This window comes from Patella vulgata, chromosome 7 (assembly GCF_932274485.2).
Source record: "Patella vulgata chromosome 7, xgPatVulg1.2, whole genome shotgun sequence".
In the NCBI taxonomy this organism is placed as follows: Eukaryota; Metazoa; Mollusca; class Gastropoda; family Patellidae; genus Patella; species Patella vulgata.
Window position 1 is genome coordinate 20,494,158 of NC_065885.2, and position 21,986 is coordinate 20,516,143.

Below are 21,986 nucleotides of genomic sequence, written 5' to 3' on the forward strand. Positions count from 1 at the left end.
CGCTATAAAACCAAAATTGGCCCCAATTTTAACAGTGCACCCCTTGTGGTTTAACCAAACGCATCACTAATAGTTTCATTTTTGGATGTTGATTAAATCTTTGCTAGCTCCTAGACTTAAATTTTCAAGATATTTTCACTCAGTATTCAGTCAAAGTACAGATGTTGAGAAACTACACTACCCTCAATTAGTCAAGGCTATTGTGTCCCAAAGCCTCAACCAATCAAGTTCCATACTCCTTAATTGACACTAACTCCATTAGAAGCAAAGTTTTTGTTTCCCAAAATATGGGCAAGACAGATGAATCCATTTTAACAGTCCCCTGCTCTCTTCGAAAGGAGCGGAACAGAAATAAACACCACCATATTTGATGTGTAATCTGGTTGTATATTATTCAGCATGATATTTAAACAGAACACTAGAAGATACAGAAATATGAATACAATGGTCTGAAAGCAAAAACTAGCAATAATTGAATATATCAAGTCATTTCAAATATTTATATATCAGAAAACTTTACAGAATTAACTTCAAAAATTACAATACATTTGAAATTTAACTTCTAATTAATTTCATAATATTTGAACTTAAACTGATCACAGTTAATTCCAAATTATTAGAATATTAAAATTTGAGAAGATTGATCCAAAAATATTGCCAAAGTTAAAATTCGAGCAACTTTTCCAAAATATTGTAATATTTGAATTTAAAAAAAGAAAACTTCCTATAGTTTATTCCATATGTAGAACTGAGCAGTATGCATGATAATCAAATGAAATTAATAATCAGATTCGAGCTACAACTGTATATAAAATAAAGAGAGTATTTAAATTTTCCGATAAATTATAAAACTATGCAATTACTATGAGCGAAATAAACATTTTGCACAATACCATTCCAAATAGAAACCTGAACCGAACAGAAAAATAAATGTCCATATAACCGTAAGAAAAACTCAAAACAAGTATTCATAACATATAAAGTTGAATAAAACAATAAAACACTTTTAAAGATCAACAGCACTTTAAACATTTAGAATTTGTATAGATCGAATTACAGCTCTCATTTAAGTCAACATCTTACAGTCATGAGTAACTCACTGACAACAAAAATGACCAATCAAGAAAATAAATGATCAGTCAATTTATATGTCAGAAATATTAGGATTTCAAATGAATGTTTTTTTTGAACCGAGGACGAGGAGTGTCATACATTTTAGTTATTTTTATGGAGCCTATTACAAGCAAGTTCAGAAAATTTTGAATTGAGAGCTGTGAATAGACGGTTATATATATATATACAAAGATCTATTTCTAAGAGTTAATGAAATCATGCCATGCACATGAACTCTTATTTATAGCGTGTGACAAATAGTGGAAATCCTGGTGCATCTTCAAAACCGAATATATGTACACGATTTCAACTTCATAAAAATACAGACAACAGTTGTAAAAGTTTATGTACGTAGGTTGTTTAAGAGAAATCCTGACACATATGGAATATTTTTTTTTTTAATATTTTTAATCAATTAACATGCCATGTAGCAAATTAATTCTTTTATATCAATATGCATTTTAATATGCAACCCTTCAATGGTACAAGAATGACACCAATAGTCATACATAATGTCTTTATAACAGCACTGAATGGTTTTAACACCAAATGAAGCATTTTTTAAAATAATATTTTACATTTTGCAATTCATTCTCATGGATCTTCATTTTTTTTCCAATTAGCACAACACGATCGATAACAATTTATAAACGATTTGGAAATTAAAAAGTTTGTCAATCACCGAATATTATCTTTCTCTCTCTAGGGTATCTTTAAATATTTTACAAAGATTATTTATTAAGATGGTGGAAAGCAGACTGATTAATTAATAAAAATACTAAATTAATTAATCAGCAACTTTCTTGTGACTGCATATCATGTCTTCTCCCATAGCTGACAATACAGTGACCTGAAACATTAAAGAAAAATATTATCGTCCGAAACTGTAAAGTTTGGATATTCATAATTTTTTTTATAACCTCCTCGCACAGTGTCAATCATTCTTGTACTCACATGTCAACCAAGATATTTCTAATTAGCCAAAGGCACAACTACATATGTACTATATAAGGTTGATGCATGTACAAAGTTTCTTATGCTCCAGAAATAAAATCCGGACATTGATCCTGAACTTAGTTCTGGCAGGATAACAAATCTGGATGTCCCTGGTAATGTCCTTGTTCAAATCACTTTCCAACATTTTGAATTTAACAAATTGATATGTAAGCTATACTGTGAGTTATCTCCAAAACATGTGGTGCTCTGATAGATTAGGTATATGTACAGTCATTAATTGAAAATCAAAAGCAGTATCTTTAATGAACTGTCATTTCAATCCTATAATGCCAATGTTGATAGCCAACTAGAAGTTGAAATATATTCAAGATTTGTATTTGAATACAAGTATAGTGAGTTAATGTCTAGTTTATACTTACCATAAGATTTTCCCCTTGATCGAAAGATTTTTGAATAGCTTGGCCAAGCTCTCCATCTGGTAGTTTAAGATTTTCATGAAGTTCACCACTATCGTCCATCAGGGATACAAAATTTTCATCCATGATATCAACTAACTGGAAAATAAATTGTCTACTTTACAGTATATGTTCTCAATCCCAAAATAACAAGATGAACCACTGATTAACCAGGAGAAAATACACAAGTGGTGCCAGGCAAGATAGGGCCACAAATTGTGGTGGTCCGGAAGTTGTTCGCATCGCCCCGCTTTGCATGTCATTATATAAACATAAATTGTGTCTATTTCATTTTTCGATGGATTTTAATTTAATTGCTTTTGCAATTTTTTTTACATACAACTGAGTGCCAATTACATAAAATTGGGGGCCTTTACAAGACAGTTCCATACAGATCAGATTATAAATTTTGTCGTTTGAGGGTTTACAAGGTTCTACAAACTGAAACTCTGGTAGTAATCTACAGAAATTGTTGAAATTTGACAGGCTTTTTCGTTTGACTAATTTAAATAATGCATATAAATTTCATACAGATCACATGATTACTTTTGTCATTCAAATGTTCACAATCGCCATAACTCTAGAAATTATTGCAAAATTGCTGAAATTCATCAATCTGTTTCACAAATTTAAATGATGCATATAAATTTCATACATATCGGATGATAACTATCATCAATCGAGCATTAACAAGGTTTAACAAAGTGCAACAAGGGCAATAACTCTAGAAGTAAGTATAACTCTAGACATAATAAACGGAAATTGCTGAAATTCAATAGGCTTCTTTGTTTCACCTATTTAAATAATGCATGTAAATTTCAGAAAGATTGGATGATAACTTTTGGAGTTATAGCGTTCACAAGGGCCATAACTCTAGACGTAATAAACGGAAATTGCTGAAATTCAATAGGATTCTTTGTCTCACTAATTTAAATTATGCATATAATTTTCAGAAAGATCGAATGATACCTTTTGATGTTAGAGCGTTCACAAGGATCAATTAAGTGTAACAAGGGCCATACAGTACGGAGATCGTGACCAAACACGATTATTGTGTCGATTTTTGTTGAAAATTGCCACGATAAATAACTCGGTGTAGCAGTCGCTATCGTGTACCACGATAGTCCAGATAGACGCGTGACACGATAGGCTTCCGTGTAATTTGATATCTAAAATTAACGATATTTATCAGTCATAAACAATTGATGTCAAAAAGATATACTACCACGATGTTACAATCAAACAGGCTTTTAAATAATAAAATAAACAGAATTATGGCTGTACCGATACATTACTTCATCAATATGTTCGACATTTTTAAGACTATCGACTATTTTAAACTCATTCAAGTTACGAAAATTTCAAAATTTACACACATAGATGCTGGTCTTAACATAGGCGAATGTTTTGTCCATCAAAATAGCCATTTCCATTCTGACAAATAAGTCACACAATGCATTTTAAATTGATAAATCACACCTGAACAAGTAATATATCTTCGGGTTTAAATCACAAATGAATTAAATGCCTTCATGTCCTGTTTTAAGCACACATAGCCAGAATTCACCGTCAACCTTGCTGAACACATGTCAGGCTGTTTCATCCCAACCTAATTTTCTATTGGGCTGTTTCATCCCCCTTGTTATTATAATACATGTTGCAGTTAATTAACTGAGTTGTACTTATTGTCGAATAAACTGTTAAACAGTACTTATTGTTAAATAACCATGTACTTTATTGTTAATTATTAAATAAACACGCAATTAATTGTTATGGATTAGTAATAAAAACATGACGCGAGAGTTGAGTTGTATTTACACATGCCTTTTCATTTCGGCACCAAAGAGTCCGAGTCAATGCATACTGTCAGGTAAGATTCCTAATTAATTACGTGAATTCACACGTGCCATCAAAAGGAATTGATAATTGACTAAAATAGAAGCCCCTTTAACAACAAATTGTTACCATGTCGTATTCTTGTAGACAATATTTTTATTCTGAATTGTCAGTACGGTAAGTAATCATTATCCAAAATAGTTGACCTCATTATTAATGAACAATTACAATTGGGACGCGACCAATCTGGATTTTCACACAAAATAGATGCTGTTGTCATGGGTATATTACGAACGGACTACTATGATAGCACACCCCACCCCCTAAAATATACATCATGTATTACCAGTAGGTTACAAAGGATTCTATTGATTTTTTTACGATAAAACTCCAGATTTAAAAAATGTGGATATAAGAGATAATTCAATTTTTGAATCGGTACAGAAAGGTTGGCGTATGCACTGTGTGAAAAGAATACTTAATCATCATATTCGCAGTTGACATTCAAGATAATTGATAATTGGGTAAATAAAACAATATAAACAACTGATTTACTCCATACAATAAAATTATTAAATATTAGATGTGGACGACATAACCAATACCCCCCCCCCCCCCTGTAGACGACTTAACCGCGAACGTGTTTGCTTGTTGACTAGTTTACTGACAACCGTTCAATATATGAATGCGACAAACAAACAGCTGACCGTATTCATGCAATAGACCATAATTATCGATTTTCAACGTAAAACAGTAATCACAATTTCTAGTTACATATTAGTATTAAATGGAGGGATGGGGCAGGGGTGTCCAGCCAAATACAAACAACCCTGTGAAACGTCGACGAATAACTTCGTACTTAGTCATATTGTAAGTGTTAGGTTGTTTTCTTTATTTTAACATTCTGCTAATTGTTGAAAATTTCCTTACGTTTAATTTTAACCGAAACGCCCAAATTGATTGACATGCACAGAATAAACCATTGTGACCCTTCTTGAATGCCAACCATTTGCATATCAGAATCATATTAACAATTGTGATTGGGTTTTTTAATAAAGATGTCAAACCTTTTTTGGTAATTTTTACTACTGACAATTAACAATGCAAGTCGTACTGTCAAGACGACTACAACAGGGTAACAATTTGTTGTAAAATGGGCGTCTATTTTCTGTCAGCTGGTTTCTTACGAATCCTTGATTGACAGTATGCATTCCCCAGACTCATTGGTGCGGTTATGAAAACATGCTTCATATGAGGTGACGAAGACTTTTAATTCATTTGTGATTTAATCCAGAAAAGATATATTAGTTGAGGTGTGATTTACCAATAATGTATGCACCGTGTGACTTATTTGTCAGTATTATGTGAATTACTATTTGGATGGATAAAACTACACTCCGGTAAGACCAAAACGATTTGTGCGCATTTTATCATTTTTCCGTAATATGAATGAATTTGTAATAGTCGATTGACGCAAGTATTAAAAAATATGGAACATATTAATGAAATAATAACGTATTGGTATCTTTAGGCATAGTACCCGACCCAGGGTTTCCCGAAAAATGTGTTTATTCCTGTTCCGATTTCGAACTAGCCGTCAAATATTCAGGATTAATGGAAAAATGCCAACGTAGTAACTGATCTATAATAATTAAAGTGCTACATGTATTTCACGTAAAATAAACGACGAGAGGCATGTTTTAATTAAAGCACACTGAGGCAGTGCTATCGTGTCACTCGATATTCACTCGGTAAATCATGGAATTCCACGATAGAAGACACGGTAATATCGTGTTTGGTCAAACTTTCACGATCTCCGTACTGTAACTCTAGACATAATAAACGGAAATTGTTGAAATTCAATAGGCTTCTTCGTTTCAGTAACCTAAATAATGCATATAAATTTCAGAAAGATCGGATGATAACTTTTGACGTGAGAGCCTTCACAAGGATCAATAAAGTGAAACAAGGGCCATAACTCTAGACAATATAAACGTAAATTGCCGAAATTCAATAGGATTCTTTGTTTCAGTAATCTAAATAATGCATATAAATTTCAGAAAGATCGGATGATAACTTTTGGCGTTAGAGCGTTCACAAGGTTCAATAAAGTGAAACAAGGACCATAACTCTAAACGTAATAAACAGAAATTGCTGAAATTCAATAGGCTTCTTCGTTTCACTAATTTAAATAATGCATGTAAATCTCAGAAAGATCGGACGATAACTTTTGGAGTTAGAGCGTTCACAAGGTTCAATAAAGTGAAACAAGGGCCATAACTCTAGACGTAATAAACAGAAATTGTTGAAATTCAATAGGCTTCTTCGTTTCACTAACTTAAATATTGCATATAAATTTCACAAAGATCGTATGTTAACTTTTGGCATTAGAACGTTCACAAGGTTCAACAAAGTGAAACAAGGGCCATAACTCTAGACATAATATACAGAAATTATTGAAATTCAATAGGCTTCTTCATCTCACTAATGTAAACAACATATATCAATTTTAACACAATTGGATGATAACTTAGCACGTGCTAACCATTCGGCCATCCACCCCCCACCCTCCGTATGTAGAAGACGTCGAATGTTGACAAATTGTTTTCAATTCATCATATGTTTTTAAATACTGAAGAGAAGTGGACCATTTTTGGGCAGATATGCTCTTTAATGATTTCATTTTCACAATAGTGTAGTTAACAATGACGACCAAATACTTTTAAACCGTGGTTCGGCCATCCAACACCCCCCCCCCCCCATAAATTGATTATACCTTTAGCATTTCATGAACATAAACACTTGTATAACTCTCACAAGAATCCAACGATAGGTTCAACCACTTAGATTGTCCACAAGCAATGATGACAGACAATCTACAAAATGCACTTCAAAAGCTTTTTTCAAACACCAATTTTTGACAACCCATCCACTAGTCTCACCTGGTATTCAGTTCGTTTTACATTTGGTACTTCAACATTATGGGTAGAAGGACAAATATCTTCATACTTTTTATTAGTAAATACATCAATCCCTGTTAGATGAACCTAAAAATAAAATATACTAATTACATTCTGAATATCACAGGATTTTAACCTTTGATGAAACAAATGATTCACACCAGATTTCAAAAACATTTGTTAAAATTTGTCCTCTCATGATATGTGCTGAAAATCAATAGGCTTCATCTTCATCTTACCCGATCGTTCCATCACAAAACCTGTTGACTTTATGTCAAGAGAGGAACAAGCCAACAGTGAGGCTGATGTCCCTCGTGGCAATCCCAAAATAGATTACCGGTACACATTCATCTTTTTGAAATGTATCAAGCAATCAAACTGATTACATGTATCTATACTTAGTCTATAGCACCTGGTAGTCAAACTCAAGATTCAACACTCTCCATAAGTAGGTGTAGCTTTCAAAAACTCAGGATCATGAGAAACAGACAATTAACCGTGGCCTAACATTTGATTGATCTTATCCTGTTGTTCGCTAATGCTGATGCCAAGAATGATTAGTCTGTGCTTTTATTCGCTAACGGCTAATGAGAGGGTGCGAACTGATTTGCTATCCGACAGAATTGTTTACAAGGAGCTGCTCTGGCCACTCGCGAAAATTCCATACATCTGGCCAACAGAAATCCAACTTGGCTAAAATTTTAACAATTTTATCGAGAAGCAAGTAAGCAGGCCACAAAATTTCACGCTAAAGATAACAATCGGTTATGTGCGGTCGCACCAGCACAGAAACATGCGACCGATTTCCTGGTTACGCCAATAGAAATATCAGTTACCTTATTAACAAATTTATTCACTTTTGATAAATTTTTATACAGGAGGACTTTGTGACAGGTCTAAACTGTTAGTATTATAGCTTTTAAATTAACGGTCAGCACAAACTCCATTGAACAGTTTCAATGTCATCGAGGCCCAAGGGATTACCATGTCACATGTAATATATATTCTACACATTAGGGGACTTATTTGATATGCATTTATTCAGTGGAATGTTTTAAGTTGTCTCCTTTGTATGTAGGAAAGTAAAACTTACAAATGCCGTAAATGAAGAAAATTCACGGCTATCGGAAAATAGGAAAGAGGGAAAACCTTGAGCGGACGGAGATTCACTGTGAAATCTTAGCGATTTCTTACTGGTTTTTTTTCGTGGTGTTCGCGCAATTCTGGTCTGAAAAATTTGAGAGGTACTGTATATCTTAAAATATATAGCAAAAACCACAAATGTTAATTTTCTAGGAGTTTCAAGGAGTAATCTTGTATTGCCAGAATGAAATCACATGTTCATTTTTCCAGAATTTTCAAGGAGGGTGTGAACCTTGCAATAATTGCATTATATTTTTGGGGTAATAGGCATATGCTTGATATTTGGCCAACACTTTGTACATTTGGCTAATGGACATGTTTTCCCAGAGCGGGTCCTGGTTTACATCTGTGCCATCCGATTGTCAAGAGAGTTGACAAAAGCGCTAGCCCTGTGAATAAATGTTTAAATACTCTAGATAAGACAAAATAACAATCTGTAATAGGCAAATTTAGCTCTTACATTATATTTAACTATATTGTACAAATTATCGGTACTTGCACAAGCTGATAATGTCACTTAAAGTAACTGATATCAGTTTTACTGATAACACCTATATTGATCCATCTCTAATGTGTACCAACCTTAGCATGTCCGTGTTTTCCTGTTTTCGAGGTGGTCATTTCAACAATCTTAACGGGTTTTCCTTTGATGAGGCAATATTCATTTTTACGAAGAGCAGAGCATTGCTTGGGAAAAGTCAAAGATGCACCGGATTCAGCCTTTTCAAACGTTACATCAGCAGCATCTCCCATGATGAAATGTCTGAAATACAAATACAAATGATTCTTTTTGGCGAAAAATAGACCGCAAGGATTCCAAAATAGCCTTAGAACAGAGGTGGGGAAGAGTGTCATTTTCATACTGCAGCTATTATATAGGGATGGATAGGGTCGATCAGCGGACATCGTCCGGTCAGATAGGACATGTACTCCAATAAGTGATCCTAACTGGTAAACTCATTGAAGGATGAAAACTATTGTGGGTACATTTAACTTAATTTTACCTTTTCTTGTGCCATCAGGGGTGGTTGGATGGCTGAATGGTTACCGTGCGCGCTATATCATAAAGTCTGTCATTGAGTCAACCGACGTGGTTTCGAATCCCCGGTTGTACACATGGCTCGAAATGTTCGTCTGACAGGTAGCAAATAAAACTACCCGTCGCTTGCGACAGGTGGACTAAATTTTACTTGATGTTTATTAAACTGACCACAATACTCACGTCCATGTCACTTACATTTAATAATTCATTTCTAAATGCAAGAATTAAGCATGGAAATACCGCGAAAAGTCGCCATTTGCACTGTTGACATTTCGCTCTGTTGTAGGCTACAGTTACTCACACAGTTTGGAAGTACACAATTTTATAACAATGAATTTCACCCCATCTACGCTTGTTTTCATCTGCTTCACCACACTAGTTTATAGCATTGTGGTGTATTATATTTAAATAAATTAAAACACACCCCCAAGTCACCAGAAATAATTCTACCGTAACGACACCACAGTAAATATAGTGGTGGTTGGAATGGAAATGCACACGGCTCGTTGCTTGGTGTATTTACTTTTAAACAATTTCCATAAATAAAGGCCATGAATAATTTATAAGACAATTTGACAAAATCAAATAATCAGGTCGGAAAAATATTTCATATATTTATAAATATAATTTGTAGCGTAAATATAGTCTGGATATGTGAAAAGGGAATTCCAGGTGGCGTTGTCTGTCCTTCGCATGCGGTACATGTAAATACGGTGCCATGCACAGGTGTGATTTATGTTTTGATATTCAATTTATTACGGATAATTTTAAATCTGAATTCTACAACTAAACGGCGAAGTATTCGATTTAATATGGAAGTGTGGTACCATTTTAATGTGCGGAATTCACGTGGATACGGATGATAGAATTGTACAAGTCGCTGAGCCAAAGCAGATTCGCCGACTTTCAAGAACTTTTAGGCATTCCGATATCGAAGAAAAGATAGGTTGCCAGCAGTGTTCGACACAAACGTCGGTCCGTAGGCCCGAGGCCGACTGATTTATCGGAGGACTCCTGCATGCATTTAATGGTTCGGCTGACCAGTTGTTACAGAAATTCAAATCTTAGTTGAATATAATCCTCAGAAGTCATTAATAATATATTTTTCCGACAAAATCTTTGATGCCAAATCCGTCGATGACACGTGACATCAGTTGGAATTTCTAGGCCAATAAGCCAGCGATGCTAGATTTAGTTTTAGATAACGCTTACCGTTATGATTTTTTATTTGATACACATGCTGGCAGAGGCTAAATTTTAAACATATTGTCGTTATTATTATTGAAAACTATATGGCAGTCGTACGGAATATTTTATTTTAAAGTAATTTCAATTATGGCTGTCACGTGATCACTGTGCCGTGTGTCTCTCATGGACGAATGAAAAAAAAAACATATTTGCAAGTTATGTGATAGACAAAAACTACAAATTGTGTTATGAAAAATACCCCCGTACTGTATCATTTTAAATCCATCCAAAAAACGAAGACAGTAATTTATTCAGGAATATTACTGACACGAAAATTTTCCGAACGGTGTAGCTGTAGGCCTACTATTATAAAGGTAATGGAAGCTTATAATTTTAAAACCATTTCCTACGGGACCTCATTTGACTCAATTCTGGGCTATTGTGCTAACAATCTAGGGCGAAATAAGCGAGTTTATGCCATTCCTCAACGTTATCGCCAGACGTCAAGGTTTTTTTGTGTAACCGTTTGAAGTTGACCTAGTTTGATGAGAAAAACCGTTAATTATGTAGCCATGAATAGATTTGTTTCCATTAAATTGAAATGAAATTAAGTTACTAAACCCTTAGTCCTTCTGTGGTGTATATGTACTTCCTTTATTCTGATCGTTCTGCGCTTCGCTTGGAAACTATAAATATTATTATTATTGGTTAGGCCTGCGTGTCACCTGAAGGACCCACATGATCACGTGTCACACGTTTGTTTGTTTCGGACACTGGTTGCCAGGTAACGAAACATACGCCCACAGCAGCTAAATCGTCTGAGCGGTCGACAAGGGTTGTCACATATTTATTCCTTTGTAGGTAATTGGGGACCTTTACAAGACAGTTCCATACAGATCAGATTATAATTTTTGCCGTTTGAGGGTTCACAAGGTTCTACAAATTGAAACAAGGGTCTCCACTCTGGAAATAATCTACAGAAATTGTTGGAATTTGACATTTCACAGAGAGAGAGAGAGAGAGATTGAGAGATGGGATTTAACATCCACTCGACACAAACTAGGTCATTTCGTGACTAACACATGGTTCAATTTTATTTCAATAATTCGCTTACGCGGAGGGGTCTTTTTAGCAGTGGGAGGAATTTTCGTTTCACAAATTTAAATGATGCATATAAATTTCATACATATCGGATGATAACTTTCATCAATCGAGCATTAACAATGTTGAACAAATTGAAACAAGGGCCATAACTCTAGAAGTAATAAATGGAAATTGCTGAAATTCAATAGGATTCTTCTCTTTACTAATTTAAATTACGCATGTAAATTTCATAGAGATCGGCATATAACTTTTGATGTTAGAGCATTCACAAAGTTCAATAAAGTGAAACAAGGGCCACAACTCTAGACTAATAAACAGAAATTGCTAAAATTCAATAAGCGTTAGAGCATTCACTAAGTTAAATAAAGTGAAACAAGGGCCATAACTCTAGACTAATAAACAGAAATTGCTAAAAATTCAATAAGCTTCTTTGTTTCACTTATTTAAATAATGCATATAAACTTCAGAAAGATCGGATGATAAATTTTGGCATTAGAGCGTTCACAAGGTTCAATAAAGTGAAATAAGGGCCAGAACTCTAGATGTAATACACAGAAATTGCTGAAATTCAATAGGCTTCTTCGTTTCATTAATTTAAATAATGTATATAAATTTCAGAAAGATAGGATAACTTTTGGGGTTAAAGCGTTCTTAAATTAAACAAAGTGAAACAAGGGCCATAACTCTAGAAGTAATAAACGGAAATTACTGAAATTCAATAGGATTCTTCGTTTCCCTAATTTAAATATTGCATATAAATTTGATTGGATGTTAACTTTTGGCATTAGAGCATTCACAAGGTTCAACAAAGTAAAACAAGGGCCATGACTCTAGACAATATAAACGGAAATTATTGAAATTAAATAGGCTTCTTTGTTTCACTAATTAAATAATGCATATAAATTTCAGAAAGATAGGATGACAACTTTTGGGGTTAGAGCTTTCACAAGGTTAAACAAGGTGAAACAAGGGCCATAACTCTAGAAGTAATAAACGGAAATTGCTGAAATTCAATAGGCTATTTTGTTTCCCTTATTTAAATATTGCATATAAATTTCACAAAGATCGAATGTTAACTTTTGGCATTAGAGCGTTCACAAGGTTCAACAAAGTGAAACAGGGGCCATAACTCTAGACGTTATCAACGAAAATTATTGAAATTAAATAGGCTTCTTCATCTCACTAATGTAAACAACATATATCAATTTTAATAACTGGATAATAACTTTTGGCGTTAGAGCATTCACAAGAAATTGTGGACGACGGACGGATGGGGCGACAGCAATATACGTCCACATTTCTATGTGGGCGTATAATAAAAAGGTTTCATATTACAATATTTATATGGAGCAATATATGTCGAGACCTAAACAAATGTTTGTGTCTACCTACATGTATGGATATGTATGTGTGATGTGATCAGTCTTTGAGTTTGATAATTGAGAGTGACAGGTATGAAGAAAAGCAACCTGTCGTGGGCGTATAATAAAAAGGTTTCATATTACAATATTTATATGGAGCAATATATGTCGAGACCTAAACAAATGTGTGTGTCTACCTACATGTATGGATATGTGTGATGTGATTAGTCTTTGAGTTTGATAATTGAGAGCGACAGGTTATTTACTGAAGCGACAGGTATGAACATTTCGAGGCCATGACAAGGAGTAGGGTCGTCTGTCCAACCTGGTGGGTCTTCTCTGGGTCCTCCGGTTTCCTCCCACTGCTAAAGACCCCTATGCACAAGCGAATTATTGAAATAAAATTAAACCATGTTAGTCCCGAAATGACCTAGTTGTGTCAAGTGGACGTCAAACCCCATTTCTCTCTCTTATGCCATCAAAATTAAAAGCAGAGAAGTGGTTTACCAGTTACGACATATGTTCACCTATGATATATTTGTCCAGACTGGGACACTACGGCCCCTTGAGGGTTCTTTTACGTGAACATGCACACATGACCTCAGTTTTCATCCCATCTGAACGTCTATATGTTGTCCCCCGCATGTAACTTTGTTTTATATTTAAGGCAGCTGTATAATTTATTTCCATGCTTTCATATCTAATGACAGCTCTATAATCTGTTTTAAGATTTCAGTAATTAATTTTTGTTGTCAATCTTTTGAATAAGTTAATATTTTGACTAAGTATTCCATTTTACTTCCACTGTACAATATGTAACTGATATCAATAGTGACAAATTCTCATTGTCACAATATTTGAATTTGATTTCCCAACCTCTTTAGAAGAATTGCTATACAAACTTACCGGTACTTAATCCCAGAAATTTTTTTTATACAAATTTGTTTCAACAAGTTTTCATTCTCTATTTAATAATAAACAGGAATAGCGACAAATTGATTTACTGTAGCACATGATTATAAAATCCTCTTCAACATACAATATTACAAGGATGTCAGAATGTGCAAATTTCTTTCAACATCGAATAGTTGTGACTGACATACACTGAATTTTCAATACAGGTAGGTATCCCAAATTATTCAAGACGAAGCAAACATAAGATTAAAATTTATGATGCAAGGCATGCTGATTGCGGACATCAACTTCTAGTCTCTACTGTGTCAACTTTTCAGGCGTATCAGACCTGCAGCAAGAAAATCATTGAATGATTGCTTATGTTTATAGAATTGTTGGAAATAGCTTGAAATTTATTACGCCAGCTGTCAGCTTTAAATTCAAATTAATGCAGGGGTGCACAATTTCACTTTTGAACCACTAGCCCATGGACAGGTATCATGACAAAATTTGCTAGCCCTACAGAAAAATACACCTGCCCTGAATATAAAAATAAGGTTGTTTTTTTTTTAATTTATTTTAATGACTAAACATAAAAATAATAACAAAAGTAACAAATATTTAAGCATCCAAATGTTTCAATACTGTTTCCACCTATCGATATTATCAGCAATAATGCATTGGATGTTATAATTGTAATAGACAGCAACAACCATAAACGGAGGGATAAAAAGGAAAAAATATCAAAAAAAGTTTGTGTTCTATCGGTCGTTTTTATAGCTACAGGTTCAATTTACCCTTGCAAACTCGTTTTTTTCTCATTCAAGCGTATATGTCGTATGGAAACATTACAAGAATACTCAATTAAACTATACAATACATATGAGTGCTGTCTCAAAAAATGCCCATTAACTATGTCAAATAAATAGTGTTTTTTCGGATCATGCGATTTATGGACCACTATGACACAATGTCATTCAGTCTACCGGTACCTCTCAATATAGTTAGCATTTTTCACATTTCTGCCTACAAAGTATATTTTAATCAGAAAATCAATGATTCCTTTGGAAAATCAAAGTGAGGGCATACATAATTCGTGAAACAGGGATTATTCTAACAGTACCACCGGTTGTGTGGAAAAGTGAGCGAGAAGACATTTGATGTAAAAACGCCGTATTATTACGGCGTTTCCAATCTTGGCGAAATGAACACTTGGGAGTTAATAACAGTATTTATTGCTGTTTATTTATCATTAAACAATAAAAAGCCGTGAATGACAATAAAAGACATATTTTCACAAAATACACAGAAAAAAAAATTGCGGTATCTTCGGTAAGGAATGTTGTCATTCGATAATACTCGTTAATTTTAGAAGTAATTTTTAGTACCGGAAGCTATGTATTACCGGTAGAACTATCGTGTGCTTAGTAAATTATTCTGACAGAAGTTAGTCTATTCGGCTATTATTATTGCGTGGACTGGAACTAAAATGCTTTAAATAATCAAAGTATTGTTCGATCACAAAGAATTTCTGTCAGAGAAAATCTGTCTGTCCCCGGGCGGACGGAATGCGAAATTTCAGCTGTCCAACAAAAAAATTAACCTGTCCCGGGCGTCGGGGGATGGGAATTGTGCACCGCTGATTAATGCTCATCACAGTTTTATGAATTCGGTTCATCATCCCTTCCCTCTTAGTAACATTACGAGACGACTTTATTACAAAATCCTCAGTGACCTAACATCAGCAATGTTCAGTCAGTCAATCAAGATTGTTGATTATTGGGTAAATGGAACAATTATTAGGTTAAAGTAGCTAAGTCTCTAAGTCAATATCATCCAAAGTCTTACACGTTGAAAACACTTGTAAATTATTTGTCAATTCAAATCAACATTGATGTTGTGATCTTACCGGGAAAAGGTAGGCTTATGACAAAAACATTTTACCATTGGTAACGAATCGTGTACCATAGTGCATTTCAGCGCCATTTGTAACATGTGACCAGAAAGAACGAGGCTAGACATATTCTACAACTCATGTCAAACTGTTACGCCATATCTTATCTGGAGAGCATGCCCAATAGACGGGAATAACCAGACGCTAGAAATTACCATTTGGTTGAGACTCATGCCAAATTTCACTGGACATAACTGATTTGAAATTAGTCAAAATGGAAACAATTGAATGTAAATCTGTTTATATACAATCAGATAACATTATTATATGCGTTGCGACCCATTTGGGTCACTTTCTAGGTCCCAAATATTAGCGATTTAGCTCCTTTAACTAGGCAACACAACATAAACAATATCCTGTGGGTGACTTAACCAAAGGTTGTGGATGACCTAAAATAACTGGCACACAAATAAAACTGAAGCACACATATGTGGTATTGGGAGGAGAATCTTCATCTCACTTAAAGGAGCTAATCGCTAACATTTGGGACCTAGAAATTGACACAAGTGGGTCGCAACTCATAATACTGTAATATGAATGTATATAAACTGATATACATTCAATGGTTTCAAATCAGTTATGTTCCGCGAAATAAGCCCGAAGTCTCAATCGAATGCAAATTTCTCGGCCTGGTTATTCCAGTCTACATACGCCGTTTGGTTTGGTGCAATATGTCTAGCTGAAACGCATTATGGTACACTATTCGTGTACCAATGGCAAAATGTTTATTTTGTCTTAAATATTGGATATCAGAAGCCCATCTCTTTCCGGTAAGATCACAGCATCAATGTTGATTTAAATTGACAAATAATTTGTGTTTTCAATGTTGAAGATTTTGAATGATATTGAGTTAGAGACTTTAAACCAAATCTGTCCATCTGGCACATATAATAATGGATTGTTTTGAGGCATGATCATGTCACAGCCACAGGTTAAAGCATTAAAGTATCATTTATCAACATTGGAACATGCACTAGAAAATATATATCTGCTGTAAAAATAATTTTAGAAATCTCCCCCCACTCCCACTTATTTATTGCCTAAAATAATACCTGTATGGCAGAAATATGAATTTGATATCGAGCGATATATCGTTGAAGTTTCAATGTGAAAGGGAATCGATATTTAAAAGCTGCAATGTATGGTTGTAAAATGAATTACAAGTGAAAAACTGGACTATGCAAACAAAATTTAATCACATACATTTTTACAACACGTGGGTTAGTTTATTCGTCTTCCATTTTACAAAATGGCGAAACAAAAATTATACTAGTTATTTATTAAGTCAAACACACGGTTCGAAAAATCTTTTATAGTTTCGCGAGACCTGTGAAAATTGACGAATATTTCATGTGCCTAATTCCAAGCTTCAATTAAAAAATTAATGGGTTTAAAGATCTTTAATAAAGACCAACTTACTAACGTGTCACTATCCTCCGCTCTGGTGCCTAAAAGGATGTCTGAGCATGCTCAACGCGATATGACCAATCAGTGATAAGTATTGGGACAGGTAGCGCCATTACAGGAATCTCGCGCAGTTAAATCCCCTTGTTGCTATTTAAGGTTAATAAACAAAACCCCCTGAATAGGAAATGAAATGGAATGGGGTTTAACGTCCTATTGCTCTGCTCCAACTGGGCTAATGTACGGACATACTTCATATGGACAGTGAGCTATGAGGGAAATTTTGCCCGGACTGCGGCACTATCCTACTCCTATTTATAATTTTAACGAATTCCAATCAATCAAGGGATCTTTTACGTGCACGCCCGCAATGTGTGGCCTACCTACACCAGGTCCGTAGCCAGCTTGCTAGCTTCGGAGGGGCAGGGAAGTTTTTAGGGGGGGGGGGCACACCCGGCACAGTCTACGCTAGTAGGTATTTTAGAGCTATGGTCAGCAATTTTTTTTTCGGGGGGGGGGGGGCTTGCCCCCCTCTTGCTACGGGCCTGGACTGTACACGGGCCTTGGTTTTCACTAATTGAACTATACGGTGTCCCTTGCCAGACCCTCTGTCCTGCACCACTGACGTGGGAACCACTCCGGAAAATCCCGATGAACTTTTTCGGGCAATATTATGTAGGGATCGAACACCCAAGGAGCCACCGTTCCGCCCCCCCCCCCAATGAATAAGATTTTTATTTTAGCAACCGGTAAATAATTAATTTTTTAGATCCTTCAATAAACAAAACTGATATTTATGGCGGGAAATAAATGGACAACTTGCAATTAATGTTTTTCCTATATATTTTGCATTCATTTTGTACCCAACCCCTCCACCCAAAAAAAACAACCCCCAAACAAACAAACAACCCCACCCAACCCATAAACCAATATGAATTTAATAAAACAATGTTTTACTTAGTCTGCGCGAAAGATTTAACTAATAATTTTGAGTTAGAAACTGACACATATTTCACACTGGTATCGGTTAGATTTTTTTTAACACACAGAAATAAAAGCAAAACGAACAGAGTATTATCAGTACAGTTTCTTTTTTTTTTTTTTTTTTGTCCCCATTTTATAGTAATTATATATTATTAGTGAAGTGGCGGATCATCTAACCCGAGTGGCAGAAACAACCCCGAGTATAAAATGGCAGCTGCACGCTAAACTTTAAAGGGGCTAAACGTCTTACTCAATATTTTCAATAAAATTTGAAATTAAAACCCGCAATAAAATTCAATAATGCTCCATTTCAATCAATATTGATGTTGTTATCTTGCCGTGAAAAAATTGTATCTTATCCAACATTTAAGACATAGGCCCTAATGAACATTTCAAAATCATCACACGAGTCGTTTATTTCTATGGTTTCGCACTCCATTTGTAACGAACAAAGAAAACATATCCTACAATAAAAAGCAAATATAAAATATATCGCGACAATATATACATATAAAAACAATAGTTGGTTGGTTCTTACCCCTTCTTCATAGATTCCTTCAGCTGAAATATTATTTTTCCCGAGTTCTCAAATCAGTCTGTTGGTATTTCTTACCCTTTTCAATGCCTCGACCCTTTATACGTATGGTAGAAATCAAAAATGATTTCAAATGTTTAGCGCCTTGGTCCCAAAAGAAATAGACACCGCATGTTTGACGCTTGAGAGTTTTCTAAAAGTTTTCGCAGATGCGGTGCTTTTATACGACGGAACACTTTAGACAACGTACGTTGCTATTTCGGGAAATCTAGGCACGTATAGGCCTCGAATAAGATATTTCACAACCGTGGTGAAATTATCACACGTTAAACTGAATAGCTTACACGGTTAAAAAATAATAAGGTAGTTTACACCAATTAGGGTGGAAACTAGTTGCCACCTAAATAGGGGTAACTGCTAGCCGTTAGTGGGGTGCATGTAAACTCATAGTACCCAACTAGTGTAGAACATTACACAAATTCAGGTGGAAACTAGTTGCCGAAGCGCCGCTGTCCGGACAAAATTTCCCTCGTAGCCCGTTGCATCGCACATGCCTAGTAGAGATGGAGAACAGTAGATAACCCAGTTTTATTTCAATTTTATTTCATTTTTTTTCTAGATTGAATTGAAATCAATAGGGTCTTTAGTCATCATATTATATGACCTGCAATTAATTTATATTAGTAAGATCTATACTTAGTGATTGCACAACCAAATGAAATACCCGATAGCAATATATCAATGTATTGTTAATCTATACACTGTTAAAAATAAGGGGCGGTTATGACTAAACTGTTTGGCCGTTATGACACTTCAATTGTCATCAGTCCACTATTGTAAGGTTGGTGGAACGTGTTCGAGTTACTGGATCAACACGTGACCGTCAACGTCCTGATCCACAACGCGTTACAACTCAGGCTCAAGACCGCTACATCCGGGTCACTCATCTGCGTGACAGATTCCGCCCAGCGACTCGAACAGGTGCAGCAGTCGTCGGAAGACAAGGACCAGTAAGTGCCAACACCGTAAGACGTCGTCTAAGAGAATAGGACTCCGTGCACGACGACCTTATGTTGGAGCTATCCTCAGGTATCATCACCGTCAGCGGCGTTTGATATGGGCTCAAGGACACCAGACATGGAGAAGAGTAGACTGGCAAAGTGTGCTTTTCAGTGATGAGAGTCCCTTTCATCTTTATCACGCTGATGGCCGTCAACGTGTGTGAAGACGTCTTGGGGAATGTCTTGCAGACTGCTGCGTCTTCGAAACGGATGGGGTGGGGAAGTGTAATGGTGTGGGGAGGCTTCACATTTCATCACCGGACCGCCCTACATATTTGCAGGGGTCGCGTTAATGCTGTAGCCTACCGTGATGATGGCCCGTGGAGGACACACGCGCTACTGACATCTGTGTCGTACTTTTGGTTTTGACCCCTCTGACTTTGTACCCTTGATTACAGATTAAACATCCATAAGTGTACAAATGTGTTGTTATTGATGTGTTCCCATTTGAATATTGTTCACAATAAGAAGCAAAATAAATAAGATATGTTTACAGGATCATTTTGTTATACGAAAAACTAAGTGATGTGTTTTCAATGGCGCTCAGTAGGGGTTACGTCAACTGGCACCAGGTGGCAAGGTGGATTACCTCAGGCATCAGATCACGAATATACTTTTGAAAACCAAACCTCAGACCAATAACCTATCCAAATCCCAGCAGCCAGCACTAAAAGAATTGAAAGCAGACTCTAACATCATTATCATCCATGCTGACAAAGGTAAATCTATGGACACCATACCGTGAACAACTTACTTCAAGACACCAAAACCTATCAAAGAATCAGGAAAGATCCCACAGTCATCCATGAAACCAAGCTGCGAAAACTTCTCACCTTATTGAAAGACAAACAGCAGATCACAGCAGCACTCTACTATAATCAGAATCCCTCTCACCCCAGATCACCATATGCACGTGCCACCATTAAGATTCACAAGAACCCGGTCAAGGCTCGCTTATTGGTTTGTTCCCGAAATCAGCTGCGTCTTTCATTGCTACTCCAGCGATTTTTGCCATAAACTGGCAACAGTCCCATCAACCGGCACCATTCTTTCCTACGATGTAGTAGAATTGTTCACTAATATCCCCACAGCTCAGACACTCCAAATACTTAAAAATAAAATCAATGACTTAGAGACCCCACTGGACACCAACCTAACCACTGATAATAACATTCAACTGCTACGTCTCTGTATAACTGCAACTTACTTTAGATGGGGTGATGAATATTATCAACAAATACATGGCCTGCCTATGGGTAAACCACTACTGTCTGAAGTATTCATGACCAGTTTTGAAACGGATGCATTACAGACTTCCTCCGTCAAACCCCTTTGTTGGTATCGCAGAGTGGATGATGCATTTGTGGTCCTCAATCAAAACGACAACCCAGAAAAGTTACTCCAACATCTGAACAGTCGAAAAACGAGGATAAAATTCACAATGGAAACAGAAACGGGTGACAGTCTCCCATTTCTTGATGTCTTAGTGACTAAATCTGATAACAAATTCTTCACTACTGTTTATATTATTGTTTGTCTATAACTCAGGTTAATTGTTTTCCCATTAACTCCTTTTAATCCGGTTAAAGTGCACATAAGAGGGTCCCGGTAGATTTGAGATACGTGTAGCCAATGGTTACTATATCCACTTTACGGCAAGTTCACGCCAATCTGGTTGAAATTAATTCAGTTATCTTCATTCAAAGTCGTAAAAATAGGCCTTCCGTAAAAACGGCTTTGCCAATTATCGAAAACACTCTTAATCCCCTCAGACGCCAGTGACGTCACAGTGACGTGTCACAGCTTTCGGAATGTTTATTCCTTAATTACCTATATAATCCCCCTAATTAAATAAAACAATTGACTACGGAATAATTTGTTTTGTAATTCATTTTAATTTAAGATCCAATTTAGAGTGCCTACAACTTTTAAACTTTGAAGTCCTGAACTCTTAATTAATTTTTTACAATATGGAACTTATTGGACGAACACTTT

General features: G+C 35.5%; 1 protein-coding gene across 3 annotated transcripts; it reads right to left on the reverse strand.

The window, feature by feature from the left end:
• Positions 1-366: 366 nt before the first annotated feature.
• LOC126827166 (eukaryotic translation initiation factor 5A-1) lies at positions 367-19,102 on the reverse strand. Of its 3 annotated transcripts, none has more exons than XM_050556398.2 (5): positions 18,934-19,102; positions 9,047-9,227; positions 7,304-7,408; positions 2,490-2,624; positions 367-1,963 (listed from the first exon to the last, which is right to left on the reverse strand). In XM_050556398.2, the coding sequence occupies exons 1-5, from the start codon at positions 18,942-18,944 to the stop codon at positions 1,901-1,903; spliced, it is 495 nt and encodes a 164-aa protein (XP_050412355.1). In that variant the 5' UTR covers positions 18,945-19,102; the 3' UTR covers positions 367-1,900. The 3 variants fall into 3 exon arrangements, with proteins under 3 accessions (XP_050412355.1, XP_050412357.1, XP_050412356.1); XM_050556400.2 differs by lacking the exon at positions 18,934-19,102 and adding an exon at positions 17,431-17,516; XM_050556399.2 differs by lacking the exon at positions 18,934-19,102 and adding an exon at positions 17,427-17,516.
• Positions 19,103-21,986: the final 2,884 nt, after the last annotated feature.

Excerpts from the sequence above, each read along its gene's own strand:
- LOC126827166 (XM_050556398.2), bottom strand. Across the intron at positions 7,409-9,046 it reads GAAAACACGGACATGCTAAG|GTTCATCTAACAGGGATTGA; the intron begins GTTGGTACACAT and ends TTTTATTTTTAG. Across the intron at positions 1,964-2,489 it reads ATCAAGGGGAAAATCTTATG|GTCACTGTATTGTCAGCTAT; the intron begins GTAAGTATAAAC and ends TTAATGTTTCAG.